We start from the raw sequence: 23,880 nt of genomic DNA on the forward strand, positions 1-23,880 counted from the left end.
CACAGCATTCTGCAGTGATATACCATCTCATCTGGTTTGCGCTTAGTGGGACTATCATTTATTTTTCAACAGGACAATGACTCAAAACACCTCCAGGCTGTGTAAAGCCTATTTGACCAAGAAGGAAAGTGATGGAGTGCTGCCTCAGATGACTTGGCCTCCACAATCACCGGACCAATTGAGATGGTTTGAGTTGGACCACAGGGTGAAAGAAAAGCAGCCAAGAAGTGCTCAGCATATGTGGGAACTCCTTCAAGACTGTTGGAAAAGCATTTCAGGTGAAGCTGGTTGAGAGAATGCCAAGAGAGTGCAAAGCTGTCATCAAGGCAAAGGGTGGCTTCTTTGAAGAATTGAAATATAAAATATTTTTTGATTAACACTTTGGTTACTACATGATTCCATATGTGTTATTTTATAGTTGTGATGTTTTCACTATTATTCTACAATGTAGAAAATAGTAAAAAATAAAGAAAAACCCTTGAATGAGCAGGTGTGTCCAAACTTTTGACTGTTTATGTATATATACAGCATATATGTTCTCGTAGGTGTCAGAGACACACATAAGCAATAGACTGGGGAGCAATAACTTTGATCTCTGATCAACAAAAAATGAAGTAGCAAATTTGATTTGACTTCCTGCCTTTCATTGAAAATAATTGCTCAAACTTTTCTTTAATACATACTTCCATAGAACGTGCAGGTGAACACAGAAGCATAGTCCCTTGACAACAAATGCATTAATACACTGTATAATTAAAGTGTGTATAATAGCTACTGTTTGCTGACAATAACATCACTGTCTTGCTGGATCAAGGAAGGAGCCACCCTCTGCACAGATGGCTGGTACTAATATGATCTAGGCTCTGCCTTGTTGACCCTGGCCATGTGTTATTTGACTGTCTGGACAGGGTATTGACTGTTGTCAAAGTCTATAGGCTTTTAACTTACAGGTACGCACATGCACTTTATAGAGGACACCAAGCGAAGAATCACAGTTTCGGCAGCAAGTAGAATATTGCTCAACTTACGGTGATTACAGAGAACTCTTGCAGTACCTCGTTATTGACTACTGAAAAGGACAAAAAGACCGACTACTATTATGTTTTTGTTATTGTTATGAATATCTTGAGAATAATTAAACGTATGAATAAATAGATAAATAAACATATACATACAGTATGTTTGCAAAAATATGAAAGATGTTTTTAACACAATTGCACAAAAAAAGCTGGAGGGGGGAAAAAATGGCTTTTACAGGTGGTGCTTTACACAGTCACAATCTAATGTTATACAACTGTGAAAAGAATATCATGATTGATCCTTGTAGGCTAAATTATATTTATTTACAAATGGATCTACGTACTTTAGGATGTATAAGAATAAATAAGCCAGAAGAACTGTTAAACCAGAAACGGAATTTAAAAAAAAAAGAGGACATTTTATAGAAGTTGATCTAATCGCATAGGATGGATGAAGATATGTTATGACTGAGGCCTGCCGTGAAATTCATAAAGATGAGCTACAAAATGAATTCTAGATGCATAGAAACTACTGTGTAACAAACACAACTCATTTAATATATCGTACATTTACAGTAGTGGCACTTGATGTATGATATGAATAGTTAGTTTATTTGAACAATAAATTAGCATCAAAAGTGCCCTCCACTTAGCCTCAGCCTAACAAACAGAAAGACCTTAATGTTTTGCAGGATTACCACGTTCTTTCCACCAAGTGCTTATCATTTTGAAATTAACAGCAAAAGTTAAGAATGCATGCCATTTTGACTACTTCTACAAAGGTCTCTATATACAGAATCTTTACACTGACAGCCACGTGGTGCCTTCCTAAGCAGAAAGCTGGCGAGGGAAAGGGATTGGGGGATACCTAGTCAGTTGGTAAACTGAATGCATTCAACTGAAATATGTCTTTCGCATTTAACCCAGCATGTTGTGGATGCTGCCTTTCACTTACACTGGGCCTGCTGCATCCCCCAGTAAACATAATTGCTGCAGCACAGACAAAACTACTGATGTTTGTATACAACATATAACAAAGAGAGCAATGTTCACCCCCGAAAAAGAGATCAAACAGGATCTTTCCATGTGTAGAGAGGGGTGTAAAGGAGGAATGCTACAGATCATTATGTAAAATCAACAATACAAGAGCAAAGCCAAGCTGTTCATTACCTTATTGTATGCCATGATAATGCATTGGAATACTGTGAGAGTAGGACTGGGTAAAAATGTTCCCAAAGCAGGTTTGGTACAATTACATATTTCCATATGCTTTAAAGGGGAGAGTTCAGAGGAAAATATGTAGTTGTTAGCTGCGCTGTATTAGACACAAAAAGCCCCTGTAAGGCCAGAGGGATGTTTCAAAAACACAGAATACATGTAGCCAGATCAATTCAACACTCAGGAAAGATAGGACAAAGGCTCTGTGAGATGTTACTCATGCTGCAAGTGAGAGAGATAAGTCAGTGTCACCATGCTAGTGTGAAGGAGGTCATAGGAGGGAGTTCACCGTCTAAACCTGCCCATCGTCAACTTCAGTTGCTGGTTGGAGGGGAGTCGGGGACTCTCCGTTACACAGTGACAACGGATCAACCTCCTCCGGGGCTTCAACTGGGGCCTCCACTGGGCTGGCCTCCTCAGGGGCCAGGGGTGGAGCTGTGACCTCTGCTGCACCATGGGGAGTGGCATCACACGCCACGGCCTCCATGCCAGCAGGGGGCTCTATGACAGCAGCAGGTTCCCCCTCGGGGGCTGCAGCAGCGGGAGCTGTAGAGGGGTCACTGAGAGCCTGGGGGTCTGCTGGAGCTGGGGAGGATTCTCCTGCTGCAGAGCTGGTTACTACTGCTGGGATGGTTGCCCCCGAGTCAGCACTCTGTTCTGGAGCTCTCAGTCGCTTCATGATGGTCGTAACCCGCACCGCTTTCTGTGGGAGGCAGTCGCAGAACACACTCAACTCAAGGCACCTAGTTACCATACATTTTAAAGCTATTACAGAACATGTAGCCAATTCTAAAGCCTCATACTTGCACTGTCGCCAATCATTTATCCCATTTCAAATCCTCAAGACCCATAAAACATATATAGCAAATGTGTGATCGATAGTGTAATGAAACAGGCAGGGAGCAGGCCTCGAACCCTCGACCGTCTAGCCCGAAGTCCAGCGCTCTATCGACTGTGAAGGTAAAGCATGCTCGAGCGGCAGAGTCGATACCCGCGCTTATAAACCCGGGGTCGTAACAATGGTTCCCTCCCATCTCTCCTTTAGTGATGAAGAACTGGAACAGATAAAAAGAGAGGCTTTACCTTCCACTTAGCTTTAGCAAAGTTCTTCTCTATCTGTGCGCAGACATTATCCTTAATATTCTTATTTGAGGCTGCATTTCCAGAGATCCTGAGGAGATAAAGGGGGAAAGGGAACTTCACTATAATGGGCCTTTGTAATCTTCTCTTGACGTACAGTATAAGTGACAGCTCAGCAGATGGGGGTGAATAATACTAATAAAACAACATCAGCGGCAACCTGTTTAAATGTACGTATTTATAAGAACACTCAGACACATCATACTTACCACGGACACATCATACTTACCACGGACACATCATACGGACTCCTCAATCAACTAGATTAAATCGGGTTCATTTTCACTTCACATCTGGTATATCTCCTTAGTACTGCGGCCTTGTGGTATATCCCTATAGTAGGCTACTGTGTTAATGTGTATTTCCATACCACTCATGGTTGATGGCCTCCTGAGCAGTCAGCCTCTGATCCTGGTCTACCTCCATCATACGGGCGACCAGGCCTTTTGCTGCAACACAATAAAAGCAATATCTCAACAAACAGCAGTTACAGTTGAACTCGGAAGTTTACATACACTTAGGTTGGAGTCATTAAAACTTGTTTTTCAACAACTTCACAAACTTCATGTTAACAAAGTATAGTTTTGTCAAGTGGGTTAGGACATCTACTACATGACACAAGTAATTTTTCCAACAATTGTTTACAGACAGATTATTTCACATATAATTCACTGTATCACAATTCCAGTGGGTCAGAAGTTTACATACACTAAGTTAACTGTGCCTTTAAACAGCTTGGAAAATTCCAGAAAATGATGTCATGGCTTTAGAAGTTTCTGATATGATAATTGGCATCATTTGAATCAATTAGAGGTGTACCTGTGGATGTATTTCAAGGCCTACCTTCAAACGCAGTGCCTCTTTGCTTGACATCATGGGAAAATTAAAAGAAATCAGCCAAGACCTCAGAAAAAAAATGTAGACCTCCACAAGTCTGGTTCATCCTTGGGAGCAATTTCCAAATGCCAGAAGGTACCGTGTTCATTTGTACAAACAATAGTACGCAAGTATAACACCATGGGACCACGCACCCATCATACCGCTCAGGAAGGAGACGCGTTCTGTCTCCTAGATTTGGGCATTTTGTAATGAGCCTCCTCAGCCCAGAGGAGAGGCCTCAGCCCAGAGGACCAGAGCCCGTGGTCTGTCCAGATTTTCCATGGTACTCTTTCCAGTGGGGTCGTTCTGTCTCCTAGATTTGAACTGTCAAACATAGACTGCCCACCTACTCACGCCCTGGAATACTAACTAAATACAAAAACACAGAAAATGGTTTGAAAAGTGCAAATCAATCCCAGAACAACAGCAAAGGATCTTGTGAAGATGCTGTAGGAAACAGGTACAAAAGTACCTATATCCACAGTAAAACGAGTCCTCTATCGACATAACCTGAAAGGCCACTCAGCAAGGAAGAAGCCACTGTTCCAAAACCGCCATAAAATAAACAGACTACGGTTTGCAACTGCACATGGGGACAAAGATCGTACTTTTTGGAGAAATGTCCTCTGGTCTGATAAAACAAAAATAGAACTGTTTGGCCATAATGACCATCGTTATGTTTGGAGGAAAAAGGGGGAGGCTTGCAAGCTGAAGAACCCAATCCCAACCGTGAAGCACGGAGGTGGCAGCATCATGTTGTGGGGGTGGGTGCTTGACTCAGTTACCTGACTCAGTTACACCAGCTCTGTCAGGAGGAATGGGCCAAAATTCACCCAACTTATTGTGGGAAGCTTCTGGAAGGCTACCCAAAATGTTTGACCCAAGTTAAACAATTTAAAGGCAATGCTACCAAATACTAATTGAGTGTATGTAAACTTCTGACCCACTGGGAATGTGATGAAAGAAATAAAAGCTGAAATAAATAATTCTCTCAACTATTATTTTGACATTTCACATTCTTTAAGTAAAGTGGTGATCCTAACTGACCTAAGACAGGGAATTTTTACTAGGATTAAATGTCAGGAATTTCAATGTATTTGGCTAAGGTGCATGTAAACTTCTGACTTCAACTGTAATACTCCTGATGGAATCAGAAAACAAACAGGATATGCTTTTGAACGTGAAAAAGTGAACAGATAAAATCCTCCCTTTTTGAATTTCTATTTACCCAGTAAGCTGTTGTTTATAGTCTCCTGTGTCTCTACTTCATCTTAAAAGTACCTGACTCTGAGATGTCGTCCCAGTACGGAGAATCAAACTCATAGTCCCCCGCCAAGATCTTCCTGAACAGGTTCTTGTCGTGGTTTTCATAATCATCATCATCGGTTTCCTCATAGAAAGGAGGGTTGCCTGAAAGCCTGAGGGCCACAAAACAAAAGGAGCTCTTTATCAGCTTGTATTGTAATACCATGTGCACAAATGTCATGTAAAGATTTGATGTATTGCAGTAGGTAATACCCTATAAATAAATAAGATATCCGTACTGCTTTTGAGCATACCATGTGGAGTAGAGTGAAGATGGTCTCTTTCAGTAAAGTACAGGCACCATTCATGTTGTCCATCTGTATAATTCCAAATCTCCCATCCTATAAGTAGACTATCAACCCACCCCTCTTGCAGTAGTATACAGTGGTTCTTCCTTTAAAAGTTGCGTCATACTGCAGCACACCTTTTGGGCTACTGCAGAATTCTATGGCACATTATTTAATTGTCAGCCATTGTTACCATTAATACTAGTTAGTGCTAGTTTGACTACCAGAGGGCATCTTTCAGAAGCATTTGATAGCCTTCAATATTGGCTGTACTAGAGAATTTAAAACCTTTTTTTGTAAGAACATAGTATATGGGATTGATTTTAATAAATTAAACTTAATTCATTTGATTAATATTATGGTGTTTCTATTCCAAGAAAACCCCTCAGGGTTTCCCTTAGGAAGGACCGGAAAATATGGTGATGTACAACGTGACAGTAGGCTACAGTACTAAGAGCATAACATGTATGTAGGTGCTGAGGCTATATGACTGCGCCATCAAATTGATTATTTAGCAGACATCACTTGCTTATATTCAGTCAACACATATCTTAAGAATATCATGGGATATAAATGAACATTTTCATTTCTCTTAGAATAAAAACCTTAGTGTAAGAAGTTTTATACTGTTGCAAAAAAAGTATTGTATTTTTCAGGGTGTGCATGTGCAGCACAGAGGAATAGCAATTCTTACAATATTGTTCTAAATCAATCATCTTCTTCATCTTCATCATTCAGTTAATTGAAATTCAATTTTGAAGTCGTGCACAATTATCAGTTTCTATTTGGTTTATGTCACCCATTCATTGTCAGTTTAGCGCCTTGGGACCCAAAAGCATAATCAGTGCTCTAACTCCCCCTTGTGCTGGTCTGGAGCAATGAAGCAGTGACGCAGGGTACCGTACCAAACCACAAATTACCTCTAAATCCTGCAGCGTAATCTCAAAACTTTTAATTGAGCAACCGCTGTATATGGGCCCATGGCTTCCTATGCTGATAATCAAACCACTCACAGTATGTACATGATGACACCCAGGGCCCAGCAGTCCACTGGCCTGCCATATCTCTGTCTCCCAACCACTTCTGGTGCTGCAGGGACACAAACACAGTTAAAGATTATCTCTTTATATCAGTAACAAAACAATACAATATACAGAAAGCTCTCTATTGAATGTTTTGTTGATGTTCTTCTCACATATGCTTTCCTGCGCTCCCATAAACTGCTTCCCAAAACCAACTCTCGAAGATACCCACTGCTCCCTCTCCCAGGCAGCCCGTGCTCACCCTTAACCGGGTACTAATCCCTCCCCCGCTCCTTCCCCAGTCCTTACCAAGGTACTCTGGGGTTCCACAGGGGTCTTTGATGAGCCCGGTCTCCAGCTTTGCCAGGTGGAAGTCACTGATCACTATTTTAGAGTGCTTCAGGCGGTTGAAGTACACCAAATTCTCCAGCTGAGAAAAGGAACAGGGCGATAGCCGACGTTTGCCCAAGTTTTGAGTAATCTCATTCAGTAATCTCATTCAAAACTTACACAGACTTAGAGCAGACTTCATAATTGTTAAATATTGAAGCAGTCAAACTCTTACTTTAGCATCACACAAGTGTCTAAAAAGGACAGTCCAATTTTCTTTGTTCAAACAAAGCAAGACCAGTGTGGTGTCAATCTGATCAAGGACATTTGCATATACATTTGCATTATAAATGTGCCTTTTCAGAAAAGTTTGCCTAAAAACACAGTCCAAGTCAAAAGTTTGGACACACCTGCTCATTCAAGGGTTTTTCTTTATTTTTACTATTTTCCACATTGTATAACAATAGTGAAGACATCAAAACTATGAAATAACACATATGGAAAAATGTAGTAACCAAAAATGTGTAAAACAATCTAAATATATTTTATATTTGACATTCTCATTTTTGGTCAAATAGCCCTTACACAGTCTGGAGGTGTGTTGAGTCAATGTCCTGTTGAAAAATAAATGATAGTCGCACGAAGTGTAAACCAGATGGGATGGTATATCGCTGCAGAATGCTGTGGTAGCCATGTAGGTTAAGTCTGCCTTGAATTCTAAATAAATCACTGACAGTGTCACCAGCAAAGTACACCCACACCATCACACCTCCTCCTCTTCCATACTTCACAGTGGGAACCACACATGCGGAGATCATCTGTTCACCTTCTCTGCGTCTCACAAAGACACAGCGGTTGGAACCAAAAATCTCATATTTGGACACATCAGACCAAAGGACAGATTTCCACCTGCCTAATGTCCATTGCTCATGTTTTTTACCCCAAGCAAGTCTCTTCTTATTATTGGTGTCCTTTAGTAGGGGTTTCTTTGCAGCAATTCCACTATGAAGGTCTGATTCTGTCTAATCCTGATCCGTTTCACCTGTCTTTGTGTTTGTCTCCACCCCCCTCCAGGTGTAGCCCATCTTCCTGATTATCCACAGTGTATTTACAGTGGCTTGCAAAAATATTCACCCCCTTGGTATTTTTCCTATTTTGTTGCCTTACAACCTGGAATTCCCCTTAAACCACTAGAGTGTTGTTTTAGCAGTATGCTTATGGTCATTGTCCTGCTGGAAGGTGAACCTCCGTCCCAGTCTCAAATCTCTGGAAGACTGAAACAGGTTTCCCTCAAGAATTTCCCTGCATTTAGCGCCATCCATCATTCCTTCAAATTCTTACCAGTTTCCCAGTCCCTGCCGATGAAAAACATGGTGTTCTCAGGGTGATGAGAGGGGTTGGGTTTGCGCCAGACATAGCGTTTTCCTTGATGGCCAAAAAGTTACATTTTAGTCTCATCTGACCAGAGTACCTTCTTCCATATGTTTGGGGAGTCTCCCACATGCCTTTCTTTAAGCAATGGATTTTTCTGGCCACTCTTCTGTAAAGCCCAGCTCTGTGGAGTGTACAGCTTAAGGTGGTCCTATGGACAGATACTCCAATCTCCACTGTGGAGCTTTGCAGCTCCTTCAGGGCTATTTTTGGTCTCTTTGTTGCCTCTCTGATTAATGCCCTCCTTGCCTGGTCCATGGGTTTTGGTGGGTGGCCCTCTCTTGGAAGGTTTGTTGTGGTGCCATATTCTTAACATTTTTAATAATGGATTTAATGGTGCTCCATGGGATGTTCAAAGTTTTTGATATTTTTTTATAACCAACCCTGATCTGTATTTCTCCACAACTTTGTCCCTGGACTGTTTGGAGAGCTCCTTGGTCTTCATGGTGCCCCTTGATTAGTGGTGTTGCAGACTCTGGGGCCTTTCAGAACAGGTATAGATGTACTGAGATCATGTGAGACTTAAATTGCACACAGGTGGACTTGATTTAACTAATTGTGACTTCTGAAGGTAATTGGTTGCACCAGATCTTATTTAGGGGCTTCGTAGCAAAGGGGTTGAATACATATACACGCACCACTTTTCCATTTTGTATTATTAAGAATTGAAGTTATTTTTTAAATTTCACTTCACCAATTTAGACTATTTTGTGTATGTCCATTACAAGGAATACAAATACATTTAAATTACAGGTTGTAATGCAACAAAATTGGAAAAACGACAAGGGGGATGAATACATTTGCAAGGCACTGTATACCTGTGTTCTCTGTTTGTCTATTGTCAGTTCGTCTTGTCTTGTCAGGTCTTACCACAGTGTTTTCCCATCTCGTTGCTTTCTCAAGTTCTGTTTCCTAGTTTCCCCAGTTCTGACCATTCTGCCTGCCCTGACACCGAGCCTGCCTGCCCTTCTGTACCTGTCTGACTCTGACCTGTTTACAAACCTCTGCCTGTCCTGACTCCGAGCCTGGTTGCATTTATTTGGGCTGCAATCTGAGGTGCAGTTAATTGCTGGTAACTCTAATGAACTTATCCTCTGCAGCAGAGGTAACTCTGTGTCTTCCTTTCCTGTGGCGGTCCTCATGAGACCCAGTTTCATCATAGTGCTTGATGGTTTTTGTGGCTGCAATTGAAAAAACGTTCAAAGTTCTTGAAATTTTCCTGGATTGACTGACTGCTTATTGCTTATTTGAGCTGTTCTTGCCATAATATGAACTTGGTATTTTACCAAATAGGGCTATATTCTGTATACCACCCCTACCTTGTCACAATACAACTGATTGGCTCAAAAGCATAAGAAGGAAAGACATTCCACAAATTCTATTTTAACAAGGCACACCTGTTAATAATTTAAATGCATTCCAGAGAATGCCAAGCATGTAAAAGCTGTCATCAAGGCAAAGGGTGACTACTTTGAAGATTTTCAAATATAAAATATTTTGATTTGTTTAACACTTTTTGGTTACTACATAATTCCATATGTGTCATTTCATAGTTTTGATGTCTTCACTATTGTGTTACAATGTAGAAAATTGTAAAAAAAAATAATAATCTGTGCCACACCTCAGTCCAGGATTTTTATATATATACTTCGACCCAATTAAACAAGTCAAAAATGTATTTAAAATAACCAGTGGCGTTTAAAATAAGCAGTGGGCTTAGTACCTTGAGGTTCCTGTGGACAATGTGCAGGGAGTGAAGATAGGCCACGGCCTCCAACACCTGACGGACCACATTACTGGTGTCGCGCTCTGAATAGTAGCCCTGGTCCAGGATCCAATCAAATACCTCTCTGCCAGTAGCACTGTGGGGAGAAAGTGAGTGGCATGAAGCAGAAGCATGGTGCTGACCTACAGTAGATGCTTTCAGCCTGACTGTCTCTGGTTCAAATAATTCACAGATCCTTTTTAACAATACAACTTTATTTGATGTCTCTGACACGGAGACACATTGGGGAAAAATATGTTTGCATTACTATGCAATTACCATAGAAATGACACCTTGCCAAGGGCGAAGACATCAACATTTGACAAAATTACAGAGTCACCAAACATGCTTAATGTGATGATGTCTGATGGTTTACCTCATTATCAGAATAAAAGACCCACAAATCAATGCAATCATGGAGGATATGAGTACCGTATATTTTGTGAATCAGTCATATAGACCCCAAAACAGATTTAGAGTTTTATACACTGCTGGAAAGAGATGATTAGCTTCAAAACAATGTAGAACGTGTGTACCAACTGTTCAAATTGAGCACAGCATAGCTACAACAGAGATCAGCTGTTTAGAGAAAATCACCCCCAAAGTTTGTTGTTGGTTTTCCAATTGCAATCTGCACATCACAATGCAAGTCCCACTGTATAAAACATATGATTTGGCATCACTTGTAGCTGGTTTGCTACTCATTTAACAGTTTGACAAGATAGTGTATTACTAGCTAGATAATATGTTTAAAAATGAGTTTGTGGTTGTATTTGCCAGCTAAACAGCTAGTCAGCTAGCTTGTCAGTTGTCTGTTAGCTAGCCATTGACTCATTTTCAAAGGTGGATCTTCTTCTCCTCTGAGGCTTTCAAAGTGTACTGAAACTATGATTTCAACATTCAAATTCATTGGGTTGGCTCGAAAACATGTTGTTCTATTGAATTCTGTTTTAATCCAACAACAGGCTATGCCAATATTTACGAAATGTGCAAGTTTTATGCTAATGCTCTAGCACGACTGATTATGATAGAGCATGTCACATTTAATGTTTCTATGGTAATGTGTCAAATCCCCAAGAACACAGTCTAATGAAAAAAATGGAGCATGCAGAAATGAATCATATCTGAATACCAAATGAAGGCTGCAGAAGGGTAGTTCAGAGCTGTGCTCATATTTACAGGGCCTTAGGCTACCACAGCTCATTCCCTATAAGTGCATAATCAACACATAGACCCCTGCTGCCACAAAAACAGGGGCGCAATCTCAACCAATCAGATGACTCAACTCACAGTTCAAGAAAGAGGAAGTACTCTTTTCTGGTCTTATAGAAATCCACCAGCTGAAGAATATTGGGGTGCTTCACCCTGGAGAGAGCAGGCCACAGGGGGAGAGAGGAGAGTTAGAAGGAGTGTACAGATGGAGAGAAATGGGAGTGCCTTCATTGAGATACACATTACGGTATAATAATGCTCATGAATAAAACACAATAACAGTCAACCATGCCAAGAGGAACAGCAACCATGTGCAGGAAAAAAAATGCAGCAATAAACATAATCAATTTAATTCAAAAAGGACTGAGACCTGCATGCTTAAACATCTGAATTGATTAGGACATTTATGTGCAATCACGACCACGCGGCAGAACAGCATGGCATGTTTGACCGTGACCACGATAACGACTGCACCGGCTAAGAAACTTCATGGTGAGTTTTGTCAGCGAGGCTAAGAGCAATGAAGAGTTTAACGCTTCACATAATGTGTTAGACAACATGGAAACAATTGGCCGTATGTAGTCTGTGTGCTGCTGGCTTTCAATGGTGCTTCAGGGGATTGGACTGATGGAATGGTATCTTTTCCAGTCACTGAAAGTAATGGCTGCCAACCACAAGAAGATTGATCAAATCCTTCAGTTCCAGAGCTTGAAGAAACCAATTGAAATAGCGAACCCTATGAAGGTCATGCTTTTGTGTATCGGGAGAAAATACTATTACTAGTATTAGATAACCCTTCAAGAAATGACACTTTCATCTTCTATTAAGTGCATTGGCTTTTTCATCTGTATTCTTTGAGTTCCCTACTGCCTGCAACAAATTGTTTGATAAGGCTCAGGTTATGCTAATGTTTACTGGAGAGGGAGGCAATGAAAGGGAGTCTGCCACAACCTGATGATGAATAAGAAGCCTAATGTGAGAAGAATATTTGAGGATTAACAAAGTTGGAGTAAATATTGCTACCCAGTGTGATCATTCAGTGGAATGTAGTTTGCTTTACTTTTCATCAAAATGCTGCAGACATATTTTGTTTTCTTTGTTATTCGCTCTAATGGATGTCTGCAAATTCACATAGGCCACTAGAATAATACACCATCTCGTATGAAACAAAAATAATTTACAAAGAATAGTTTTGTGAACGCAGATGCAAAATGACAGAAAGCAGAGTTTAAAGTTCATAACAAAAACTCACATCTTTAAAATAAGGATCTCGTTTTTTGCAGCCTTCCGAACTTTCCTTCCATCCTTTTTCAGGAACTTTTTACAAGTAAACATTTTCAGTGTATTTTTGTCCTTGGCCCTGAAGATCTCACAGAACTCCTCTCTGAAAAGGAAATGCACAAACCCACACATTTATAAAGATCAACAGTACAGTTAATGGATTTCTAAATTAATTTTGTAAAGCCATTTATTACAATTTCATAATTATTGGCCATGGTAACAGCATCCCAAGGTGGACTTGAATAAAGCATTTGTCTGTATTTAAGTCTTTTTTTTAAAGTGAGCTAATTTTCTAATTATCTGGTTCCATATTGCTCAAAGAAAAACACAGACTAGAGGGCTGATATTGGGTTAACTATATTTCCTGTTTGTTCAGACAGGTGGACTACTAAGAACATACTTACGATTTAACAATCTGTCCCAGGTCATATTTATCTGTCACCTCTGAGGGATTGTTGTAATCCTTCTTTTCCCCGAGCGTCAAACAGCCAAATGGCATGGCCAATCCTGCCCTGAGGGAGAGCGAGAGAACGACCTGGTATCATGTAATGTCACACACTATTAGCCATTAGTGTACATTATTACACACCACATCAAACAGAATCCCTCAATAACGAAACATTGCACTGCACTGGTGGCGAGAAAGTCTTTCCAGAGTAAAGGGACTAATAAACAGCCAACGCCAGCTGATGCTATCACTGTTGAGCCGATTGTTTCACTTGACTACCGTAACAAGCCTTTGATAATCCTGTATTAACAAACACCCCTTTGATGGGCTGCAGAGCGTGATGTGAGGAGCTGCTAGGGGACTTAACTTTAAAAACAGATCTCATTTACAGCATGCAACTGTGTCAGTCAGCACCAGGGTTCTTTTGAGCAGTCTGAACAGGGGATCCGGATGCTAATGGAGGCAGAGCAGGAGAAGAGAAACACTAATGCAATTGTGCTCACTCAGTGAGGCTGCCAGTGTGCCACAGCAACAAGTGAAGCATTTCCAATTAGGAAAGAGGAGCGAGCGATTATGAGCAGAGCATCCGAAAACACAAATTAAAGCACTTTATGAGCTCCGCATCACACTTACGGATCTAATTTCAGTGCTGCTTTTCTCTCTCTCTAACCACACTGAGTGAAACTGAAGAAAACCTAACTAAGTTTACTGCTGAGAATCAAGATTTTATGGCAAGCTTAATTGGCATGCTATTTTTATGTTTGTTGGGTAGTTTGTATACTTTCTGAAAGACAGGACCATAGAGTCTAAAGACCAGATGGTAACACAACTTTTTCAGGACGCTGTCTTTCAAAGATAATTTGTAAAAATCCAAATAACTTACCAGATCTTCATTGTAAAGGGTTTAAACACTGTTTCTCATGCTTGTTCAATGAACCACAAACAATTAATGAACATGCACCTGTGGAACGGTCGTTAAGACACTAACAGCTTACAGACAGCAGGCAATTAAGGTCACAGTTTGAAACCAAAGAGGCCATTCTTCTGACTCTGAAAAACACCAAAAGAAAGATGCCCAGGGTCCCTGCTCATCTGCGTGAACGTGCCTTAGGCATGCTGCAAGGAGGCATGAGGACTGCAGATGTGGCCAGGGCAATAAATTGCAATGTCCGTACTGTGAGACGCCTAAGACAGCGCTACAGGGAGACAGGACAGACAGCTGAACGTCCTCGCAGTGGCAGACCACGTGTAACAACACCTGCACAGGATTGGTACATCCGAACATCACATCTGCGGGACAGGTACAGGATGGCAACAACAACTGCCCGAGTTACATCAAGAACGCATAATCCCTCCATCAGTGCTCAGACTGTCCTCAATAGGCTGAGAGAGGCTGGACTGAGGACTTGTAGGCCTGTTGTCTGGTGAGGACCCGCCTTACATCACCAGCAATAACGTCGCCTAAGGGCACAAACCCACCGTAGCTGGACCAGACGGGACTAGCAAAAAGTGCTCTTCACTGATGAGTCACGGTTTTGTCTCACCAGGGGTGATGGTCGGATTCGCGTTTATCATCGAAGGAATGAGAGTTACACCGAGGCCTGTACTCTGGAGCGGGATCGATTTGGAGGTGGAGGGTCCATCATGGTCTGGGGCAGTGTGTCACAGCATCATCGAACTGAGCTTGTTGTCATTGCAGGCAATCTCAATGCTATGCGCTACAGGGAAGACATCCTCCTCCCTCATGTGATACCTTCCTGCAGACTCATCCTGACATAAACCTCCAGCATGACAATGCCACAAGCCATACTGCTCGTTCTGTGCGTGATTTCCTGTAAGACAGGAATGTCAGTGTTCTGCCATGGCCAGCGAAGAGCCCGGATCTCAATCCCATTGAGCACGTCTAGGACCTGTTGGATCGGAGGGTGAGGGCAGGGGCCATTCCCCCCAGAAATGTCCGGGAACTTGCAGGTGCCTTGGTGGAAGAGTGGGGTAACATCTCACTGCAAGAACTGACAAATATGGTGCAGTCCATGAGGAGGAGATGCACTGCAGTACTTAATGCAGCTGGTGGCCACACCAGATACTGACTGTTACTTTTGATTTTGACACCCCTTTGTTCAGGGACTTGTTCAATTGATGTCTCAGTTGTTGAATCTTGTTATGTTCATACAAATATTTACACATGTTAAATTTTCTGAAAATAAACGCTGTTGATAGTGAGAGGACGTTTATTTTTTTGCTGAGTTTAGTTGTTTTAAGAGTCTGCAATAATGGGACGTTCATTCTTTCCTCTAATAGTGATCCTACAGTATGCAGTCATGAAAAGAAAGGAGTGTATGGACACATTTTGACATAGTTCCAATGCAGCAACTTTTCGACCAATGTGACTCTTCTCCGCAGCCTCTGCAGTCATCCCAGCTTTGAAGTGGTCAGTTTGGAGAGAATCTGGATAAGTGAATGACTTAATAGCTCTATTTATAGTCTCTCCCATTGTCTGAAATATATTACATTGTGTTCGATGTTAGAAGGCCCAATAGATAACATCTCATACCTTTGAATATGGAAAATTTGAATACAATTACCTTGGATAATCTATCCCTATATTTCCCTGATCTGTCTGACATGGTTGTATGGTACACCAGGAGTGAATGTCTCTATGCACACATATTTTCTGTGAGAGAGAGAGAGAGAGAGAGAGAGAGAGAGAGAGAGAGAGAGAGAGAGAGAGAGAGAGAGAGAGAGAGAGAGAGAGAGAGAGAGAGAGAGAGAGAGAGAGAGAGAGAGAGAGAGAGAGAGAGAGAGAGAGAGAGAGAGAGAGAGAGAGAGAGAGAGAGAGAGAGAGAGAGAGAGAGAGAGAGAGAGAGAGAGAGAGAGAGAGCTGTTCAAAAGAACCCTGTGAACCCTCTGACTGGAAAGTCCATCAGAGACATCTAAAATGCAGAGAGGAAACAGTGCTCTCTCTGAGATATGTTTTTCATTTGAGGAGAGAGCCTGTGTTGTGTAGTGCAGGTGAGGCAAAGCGTTGACCTTTCTCAGCTCAATCTCTCACTCCGTTAGAGAAAGAGACTCCAACAGGAGCATCATTTAAATGAGAGCAGAACTGGTCTGGCAGGCCACGCCATTAACAAATGCATCAGGAAAAAATATATTCTACTAATGCACATACAAGACAATAAAAGGAACATGTTCATTCCCCAAGTGGCAATAACAGCCAGAGACAAAAAAAATTATAGAGAAAGAATGAGACAGACAGAGAGAGAAAGAAGAGTGAGATTAAATAAAAGCCTGTCTGTTACGGTTCTATTTTTTTATAGCTCTGATTAGTTCTATTGGATGCTGCCAAGGTCAAATTCAGGTCCATTAAAGTAACACATCTAATCAAACATGAATAATAAAAATGGAAGTGATTTCAGATAAGATTTTTACTCTCAGTCACTCTGAAGTCACTCAACACACAGGTTCTTCTTTCATATCTAACTGCAAACGCAAAACTATTTCCATTAGAGAAAAAAATACATAGTACTTATTCTTAGAATCTCTGAAAAAAGGCTAAGAATGAACCTAAAGCACCCAAAGCTGCTTCCTTTTTATATTGATTAATTCACATAGAAGCCAGAGGCACAAAGCAGAGGTATGAAATATGCAATGACGCAATGTAATAGCACATTTGGATTGACCACCATCAGCATTATCAGCATTATCTTCCTGTGTTCCTACCTTAATCTTCCAACGGGGAGAAGCGATCGATTGCCTGAGACACTTTACAGCACTCTGCAGTGTGACCCTCACCCAGACAGCAGCCCTGCAAGGGGGGCTTTCTATATCTCTGATGTTTTTCTGCAGACACAGCAAAGAATTATGGGAAGGAAAATTGATAACGATAAAGAACAAGGGTTGTTAGAAACAGCATGCCTTTTCCAATGAGGCAAGATGATGAGCAAATTAGAATTTTTCTCCTGCCCATTGAAATCAATGTGAAACTCTCTTACTTCATGTTTCGGGATAAAGCTGAATTAAGTTTAACACACGGTACTGCAGTAGGGGATTGCTTTACAACCCAGACAAGTGGTATCTGTCTGGGTAGGTAAACTTTTACTTACAGGAGAGAACAGCCTTCCTGCCTAATCCAACCATGACATTTTCAGTTTTTTTCCAGTATTTTATTAGGATCCCTATTAGCTGCTGCAAAAGCAGCAAAGTGTGTGAAATTGGTGCAGTGTTGTCTGTGCTCTCTCTCTCTCTTTCCTCCCTCTTTCTTGCAACACATTCCCGCCATTCTAAGACGAACATTCTTGACATTAATTTCTTTCATCCGTCCTAAACCCTGGGGATTGCTGTAGGGTCAGGACGACTCAGATATTGCTTTCCCTCCCTGGAATTGAGTGACTATGATTCGGTCAATATGGAGGGGCAGGACAACAACCGTATGGACTAAAGAAAGACTGCTGTCAGAAGGTCGCTGATGTTCTAATATTTGCCATTTACTGTCTCGCACTCTGATGAGAGAGAGGGTCACCGAAAATAAAGACTATGAGGACATGTTATTACTCCACTTCAACCTAACATGGAACCCAAACCGGCTGCACGCGTGCGCGCCATCGTGCGCCATCGTGCATACATTTATTTTGTCCCCTACACCAAACGCGATCACGACATGCAGGTTAAAATATTAAAACAAACTCTGAACCAATTACATTAATTTGGGGACAGGTCGAAAAGCATTAAACATTTATGGCAATTTAGCTAGTTAGCATCCACTTGCTAGCTAATTTGTCCTATTTAGCTAGCTTGCTGTTGCTAGCTAATTTGTCCTGGGATATAAACATTGAGTTGTTATTTTACCTGAAATTTACCTGAAAGGTTATCTGCTCCGACAATTAATCCACACATAGAATGGTCAACCGAATCTTTCCTAGTCATCTCTCCTTTTTGGCTTTTTCTTCTCTTGACTTTATATTGCGATTGGCAACTTTCATAAATTAGGTGCATTACCGCCACTTACCTCATTTGTCTTTCAGTCACCCACGTGGGTATAACCAATGAGGAGATGGCACGTGGGTGCCTGCTTCTATAAACCAATGAGGAGATGGGAGAGGCAGGACTTGCAGTGCAATTTGCGTCACAAATAGAACTGACTTCTATTTTAGCCCTTGGCAACGCAGATGCTCGTTGGTACGCGAGCAGTGTGGGTGCAATAATTTAATAATATAGATTTCTAAATATATTTTGCAATGCTCGCGTGTAGTCAGCCTGTAAACATGACATTGAAATACATGCTCTGATGGTGTGAGTGACTTTGAAAAGTATTTGCAAAACTGATGTGATTGTTCTAGTATTAGCAACTTGAAATACTATGAAGATGGCAGAAAATAACCAATCAAGCATTAAGTGGAGTGGAGTATAGCGCAAATTGAAGAGAGCCTACTGTATTCTCTTGAATTGGCCTTTTAGATTAACGAGTAACGTGATAATTGCAGGAAAATTGCCACTGTGGAGACAGGTTAGAGAATAGTGTTTTGCTTTCTTAGTGTGAGGCTTGAGAGTGTGATGGAGTGGAGAGGGGAGGGGAACCAGGCTAGGGGCTGGCTGGCTTGCTGGCTGGTTAAGTGTGGGCTGAATGTCAGTGCTGTCAGAGGCAATGCAGGCCCAGCCAAAGATCACCCCTGGCAAACAAATTAAATGCTGCATCTAGCCATAAAGAAGTAAACCAAAAGGGCACCATATCTTCTGATTCACATCTACGACATCTTCCGGATGGCTCTTTATGCTCCCTGAGATGTTTTGTGTGTTAGTCATAATCCTTGTGGCCTGAATAAGTGCACTGCTAGCAATAGAGTATGGCAACAAAACAATCAATTACAGAACTTTAACGGTACACATCGTGGACAATATCCATAAAGTACAATCTTTCCATACAGTAGTACATTTTTTCCAAAGCCTATTTCTCTAGCCATGTATACCATATGAGGTAGGGGCCTCGCCCACCTTCCCTGCAACCTTACTGGAGACAGAAAAGATGCAAGCGTTTCTTAAACACCTTCTAATTCCTATCACAATGTCTAAACGAAATGAAAGTTGCCCATCCAATTCAGTGAAATCAAATGTATTTTAACCAAAGGCAATACAAAAGTGAATTATTGCATTTGCAACCATTACACTGTGAAAGGTAAAGCTGCCTTGCATGCAGATATGCTAATGAACGTTATCCATCCTGGATGTATAACAGAAAAAAGTCCTAAAAAGGTCAAGGATGTCTCCAATTCAAGGTGAACATTGAATCAGCATTGAACAGCTTCAATGTGCCTTGCCATACATTCTGTAACTCTATTGGAGGAATGCAACACAATTCTTCCACGAGAAATTCCATAATTTAGTGTTTTGTTGATGGTGGTGGAAAAAACACTGTCTCAGGCGCCGCTCTAGAATCTCCCATAAGTGTTCAATTGGGTTGAGATCTGGTGACTGATACACATACACACACACATTCACACACACACACACACACACACACACACACACACACACACACACACACACACACACACACACACACACTCACACACATTCACACTCATACACATTCACACACATTCACACACACACACACACACACACACACACACACACACACACACACACACACACACACACACACACACACACACACACACACACACACACACACACACACCTGAGTTTCCGTTAGGAAAATGTGGGGCCGGACATTTGACCGGCAGCATTTTAATTCACAAGACATTTAAGAAATTTACCGGAACCATATCCATTGGTTGTGTAACCTGATTAGGGAATCCACCCACGGTTCTCAGAATGACAGAAATCACATTTCGTTTATGGTAATTCATCTTAAAAGAACATGCAACTCGGATGCAACGGCGTGCATCATTTTTACTGAATTAAGATGAGCAATTTGAAGACGGTAGAGTACAGCCTTCCTGCCTAATCCCACCATTACATTTTTAGGTATTTTATTAGGATCCCCATTAGATGTTGCAAAAGCAGCAGCTGCACTTCCTGGTGGTTAACACAAAACATGAGATAATACAGAACATGAATAGAAAATAACAGCTCGAGGACAGAACTACATACATTTCTTAAGTTTCATATCAACGCATAAACACAAACTAACTAGGTCACATAGGGGAGAGGTGCTGTGCAGTCAGGTGTTGCATTGTCTGTTTTTTGAAACCAGGTTTTCTGATTATTTGAGCAATATGAGATGGAACCAAGTTCAATGCAATAATGGCTCTATATAATACTGTACGCTTTCTTGACTTTTATCTGTATTGGGGACTGTGAAAAGACCCCTGGTGGCATGTCTGGTGGGGTAAGTGTGTGTGTCAGAGCTGTGTGTAAGTAGACTATGCAGACATTTTGGAATTTTCAACACATTAACGTTTCTTATAAAAAGAAGTGATGCTGTCAGTCTCTCCTTAACTACTAACCAAGAGAGACTGGCATGCATAGTATTTATATCATCCCTCTGATTACAATGAAGAGCAAGACGTGCTGCTCTGTTCTGGGCCAGCTGCAGCTTAACTAGGTCTTTCCTTGTAGCACTGGGCCACACGACTAGATAATAATCAAGATTAGACTAAACTAGAGCCTGCAGAACTTGCTTTTTGGAGTGTGGTGTCAAAAAAGCAAAGCATCTCTTTATTACGGACAGACCTCTCCCCATCTTTACAATGCGCCACGCGTCCCTAAGGATAGGGGAAGCTTTCCTGCAAGTAAAATGAATTAAATTGCCAAAATGACATAGCCTAACTAGCTAACTCCTGTCTATAGAGAAACAAATATATCATTCACAATAGGCTACTACACCAGAAAGCATGATTTGGCCACAGAGGATTGATCATTAGCTTCTTTAAAAAAAGTGGATTGTCTTAAATTGCATAGTTTGGCAGAGCACGCTGCAAATACCAAATAGATGATTGTTGAGTTGCGAGTGTCAGTGAAAAGCAGAGCAACCCATAACTGCAATATTTAAAAATACAATGGCTGAAAAACAGTTTGGTAAACAAATGGCAATTGCTGTAAAAAGAAGACAATGAAAAGACTCCAATCTGTCTTTTAGTTATCAAGATTCTCAACAGTGGAGAACATCGGTCATATCCCCAGTAAGTGTGCATATTCACTGTCTTTATCATTGGGTCAGTGACACTTGTTTGTTTTTGGACAATTTCCTCCTCCAGGTTAGATGGACATCATATTGTATTTGTGTCTCCCTTTTTTGTAGGCCGATTATATGGATCAGATAACGTTGTTTTAATTTATCTGTTTGTCAGTGTCAGCAGAGTAACCTACCCTGTCATTTTTGTCATATTAAAAAAGATTCTGCTAATGTCCCCAGTCATATAACATTATGATTATCCAATCTAATCATCACATTAGGAACAGTAGGTTATTTTACATAAGTCTGCAAATGCAAGGATGCATGGAATACGTTATTATAAAGGTGCATTTTCATGGTTCTAAATGAGCTTCCCTGAACTTGAAACCCACGCGCCGCCGATGTAAGAATAATTGCCCACATTTGCAATCCTCCATAGTAGACAGTTGAAAGTTGTAGGATGATGTAGGATGATAGATCCCAAAATCATACAACCAGTAGGCTGAGACTACATGTCAAAAACATAAAAATGCAATGAGGCAGTAGGCTTCGAGCTAATGTTAGTTCCATAATGCAAATAGCGGGAAAACACCATTGTGAGCGGTTTCCTGTGAGAGATTAAAATATCCATTACAAATATGCAACAACTAGCATGAGTTGCTGATATGACTAGGATTGTGCCTGTGGCTACTCAACAATGAAAGAAAGTTGATATGAAAACCAATAGAACATAAAATAAAAATGCTACTGTTTTCAATGGCATATGATTTTGGTTAGGCTACTTTGAAGCAAAGACATGCCTCATAATATGCAGTAAGACATTCAGATTTCAAAAAATCTAAATGCATTCTGCCTCCAGCTCATTTCAAAGTGGTGTGTGAATGGCGAATGGGAAGCACGCTTCAATTACCAGTTAAGAAATAAAAATAGTAGCTATTTTTAAACGTAGCCATTGTTTTAAAAAATATTGAATTGAATTGTTACGCAATGATTGGGCTTATTAAAGCACATGTTTCATCCTGCAGCAACAAACAGCTGTTTGAGCTGTATCAGCAGCCCTCACAGTACATCGACTGGTATTTCAATCAATTAATAGGCTAAAATGCATTATTTTGCAATTGGATTAATTTTCTCCTCCTTGACAATTGGCCAGCGTCAATTTTATTTTCCGGCTTTTCATATTTTTTGGGGGGCCAAAAGCCGGCTATTACCAGCTAACGGAAACCCTGACACACACACACTTTAAACACCCTATGCTCCTTTGAGACCCACTCTAACATCCCTCAAAGTCACTGAGATCTCTTCTTCGAGCCATGGTAGCCAAAATAATGGCCAATTGGGAATTTTCATACATGACCTTAAGCATGATAGGATGTTAATTGCTTCATTAACTCAGGAACCACACCTGTGTGGAAGCACCTGCTTTCAATATACTATCTATCCCTCATTTTCTCAAATGTTTTTGGCACTTAACTCCATCCCATCATTGTTTTCTGAATAATTGTTTTGAACGAAAGTGAACATAACTATAAAACAAAGCAAGTAAAGTGGTAAACATTGAAGCCTTTATATGGGTTACGGGGGAAAACGAGCCCTTATACATTGGTTAAGGGTTATTTCCTAGTGTGTACAAATCATTACTTCAGTCAAGTAGTGAATACTGAGACATTGCTTCCTTGAAAAAGCTCGCTGGGAAAGAACAACATTCTGCATATGAACTAACTCAGTACAATCTTTGACATTTTTGCATGTTGCATTGATATTTTTGTTCAGTATATTTTGAAGAAAAAAAACTTTTACTGCACAGTTCCGCTGGCTCTTAGCCTACTAATGAAAGTTGCAATGCAGCATATTAGAATTGCTGTTTCAACCATTGCATTCCAGGGAGGGATGTTGAGTTGAGAGAGAAGAAAGAGTATAACAAGGAAAAAGGAGCAGGATAACAACCCCGGATTGGGAATAAACGGGTTGAAGGGAATAGGCATCAATCACCAGGGTAAAGGAAGGAGGATTAGAATGAAGACTGAGGGAGAGATGGAGGGAGAGGAGAGAGGGACAGTCAGATGAATTATTGATGTCTGCCGGTCTGGGCCTGTAGTGGTTGACGTCTCTTGTATATGAGAATCGATGTGTCCCGCGGCATTTGCTCAACAGTCGGCTCAAGAAGGCAGGCAGTTCTCTCCCTCTCTCTCTCTTTGTGTCATAATTACCATCCCTCGCTCTGTCTCTCTCTATCCACTCCTAGCTCAGATTGTGCGTCTTTCTGCCCACTGTCTGTCTGTCTGCACCTCACACAGACGACCTCTCCGATGAATACATTACATCTTCATTTGCTCACCAGACAGTGCCTGTCAAGGACCATTGGTGACTGACGGTTTTGCAAAGCAGCCAAATATACTTTAATTCCTG

At 41.0% G+C, this 23,880-nt stretch overlaps 1 protein-coding gene across 5 annotated transcripts in view; it reads right to left on the bottom strand.

Moving 5' to 3' along the window:
- Window positions 1-491: 491 nt before the first annotated feature.
- The window catches only part of LOC118400087 (caM kinase-like vesicle-associated protein), an 88,744-nt gene continuing 65,355 nt past the window's right edge, over window positions 492-23,880 (bottom strand). Inside the window, exons 1-12 of one of the 5 annotated variants that reach the window (XM_052473305.1) lie at window positions 13,971-14,183; window positions 13,705-13,790; window positions 13,294-13,401; window positions 12,861-12,992; window positions 11,687-11,761; window positions 10,355-10,493; window positions 7,180-7,300; window positions 6,862-6,937; window positions 5,538-5,674; window positions 3,748-3,826; window positions 3,321-3,408; window positions 492-2,940 (exon numbers count right to left, since the gene is read on the bottom strand). In XM_052473305.1, coding sequence (XP_052329265.1) covers window positions 2,530-2,940; window positions 3,321-3,408; window positions 3,748-3,826; window positions 5,538-5,674; window positions 6,862-6,937; window positions 7,180-7,300; window positions 10,355-10,493; window positions 11,687-11,761; window positions 12,861-12,992; window positions 13,294-13,388 — 1,353 coding nt within the window. In that variant the 5' untranslated portion in view covers window positions 13,389-13,401; window positions 13,705-13,790; window positions 13,971-14,183 and the 3' untranslated portion in view covers window positions 492-2,529. Of the gene's footprint in view, window positions 2,941-3,320; window positions 3,409-3,747; window positions 3,827-5,537; window positions 5,675-6,861; window positions 6,938-7,179; window positions 7,301-10,354; window positions 10,494-11,686; window positions 11,762-12,860; window positions 12,993-13,293; window positions 13,402-13,704; window positions 13,791-13,970; window positions 14,184-14,220; window positions 14,360-17,057; window positions 17,178-23,880 lie in introns of those variants that run through there. The other 4 variants (XM_035796538.2, XM_035796536.2, XM_035796541.2 and 1 more) reach the window with 4 other exon arrangements.

The sequence above is a fragment of the Oncorhynchus keta genome, chromosome 21 (genome assembly GCF_023373465.1).
Source record: "Oncorhynchus keta strain PuntledgeMale-10-30-2019 chromosome 21, Oket_V2, whole genome shotgun sequence".
Classification (NCBI taxonomy): Eukaryota; Metazoa; Chordata; class Actinopteri; order Salmoniformes; family Salmonidae; genus Oncorhynchus; species Oncorhynchus keta.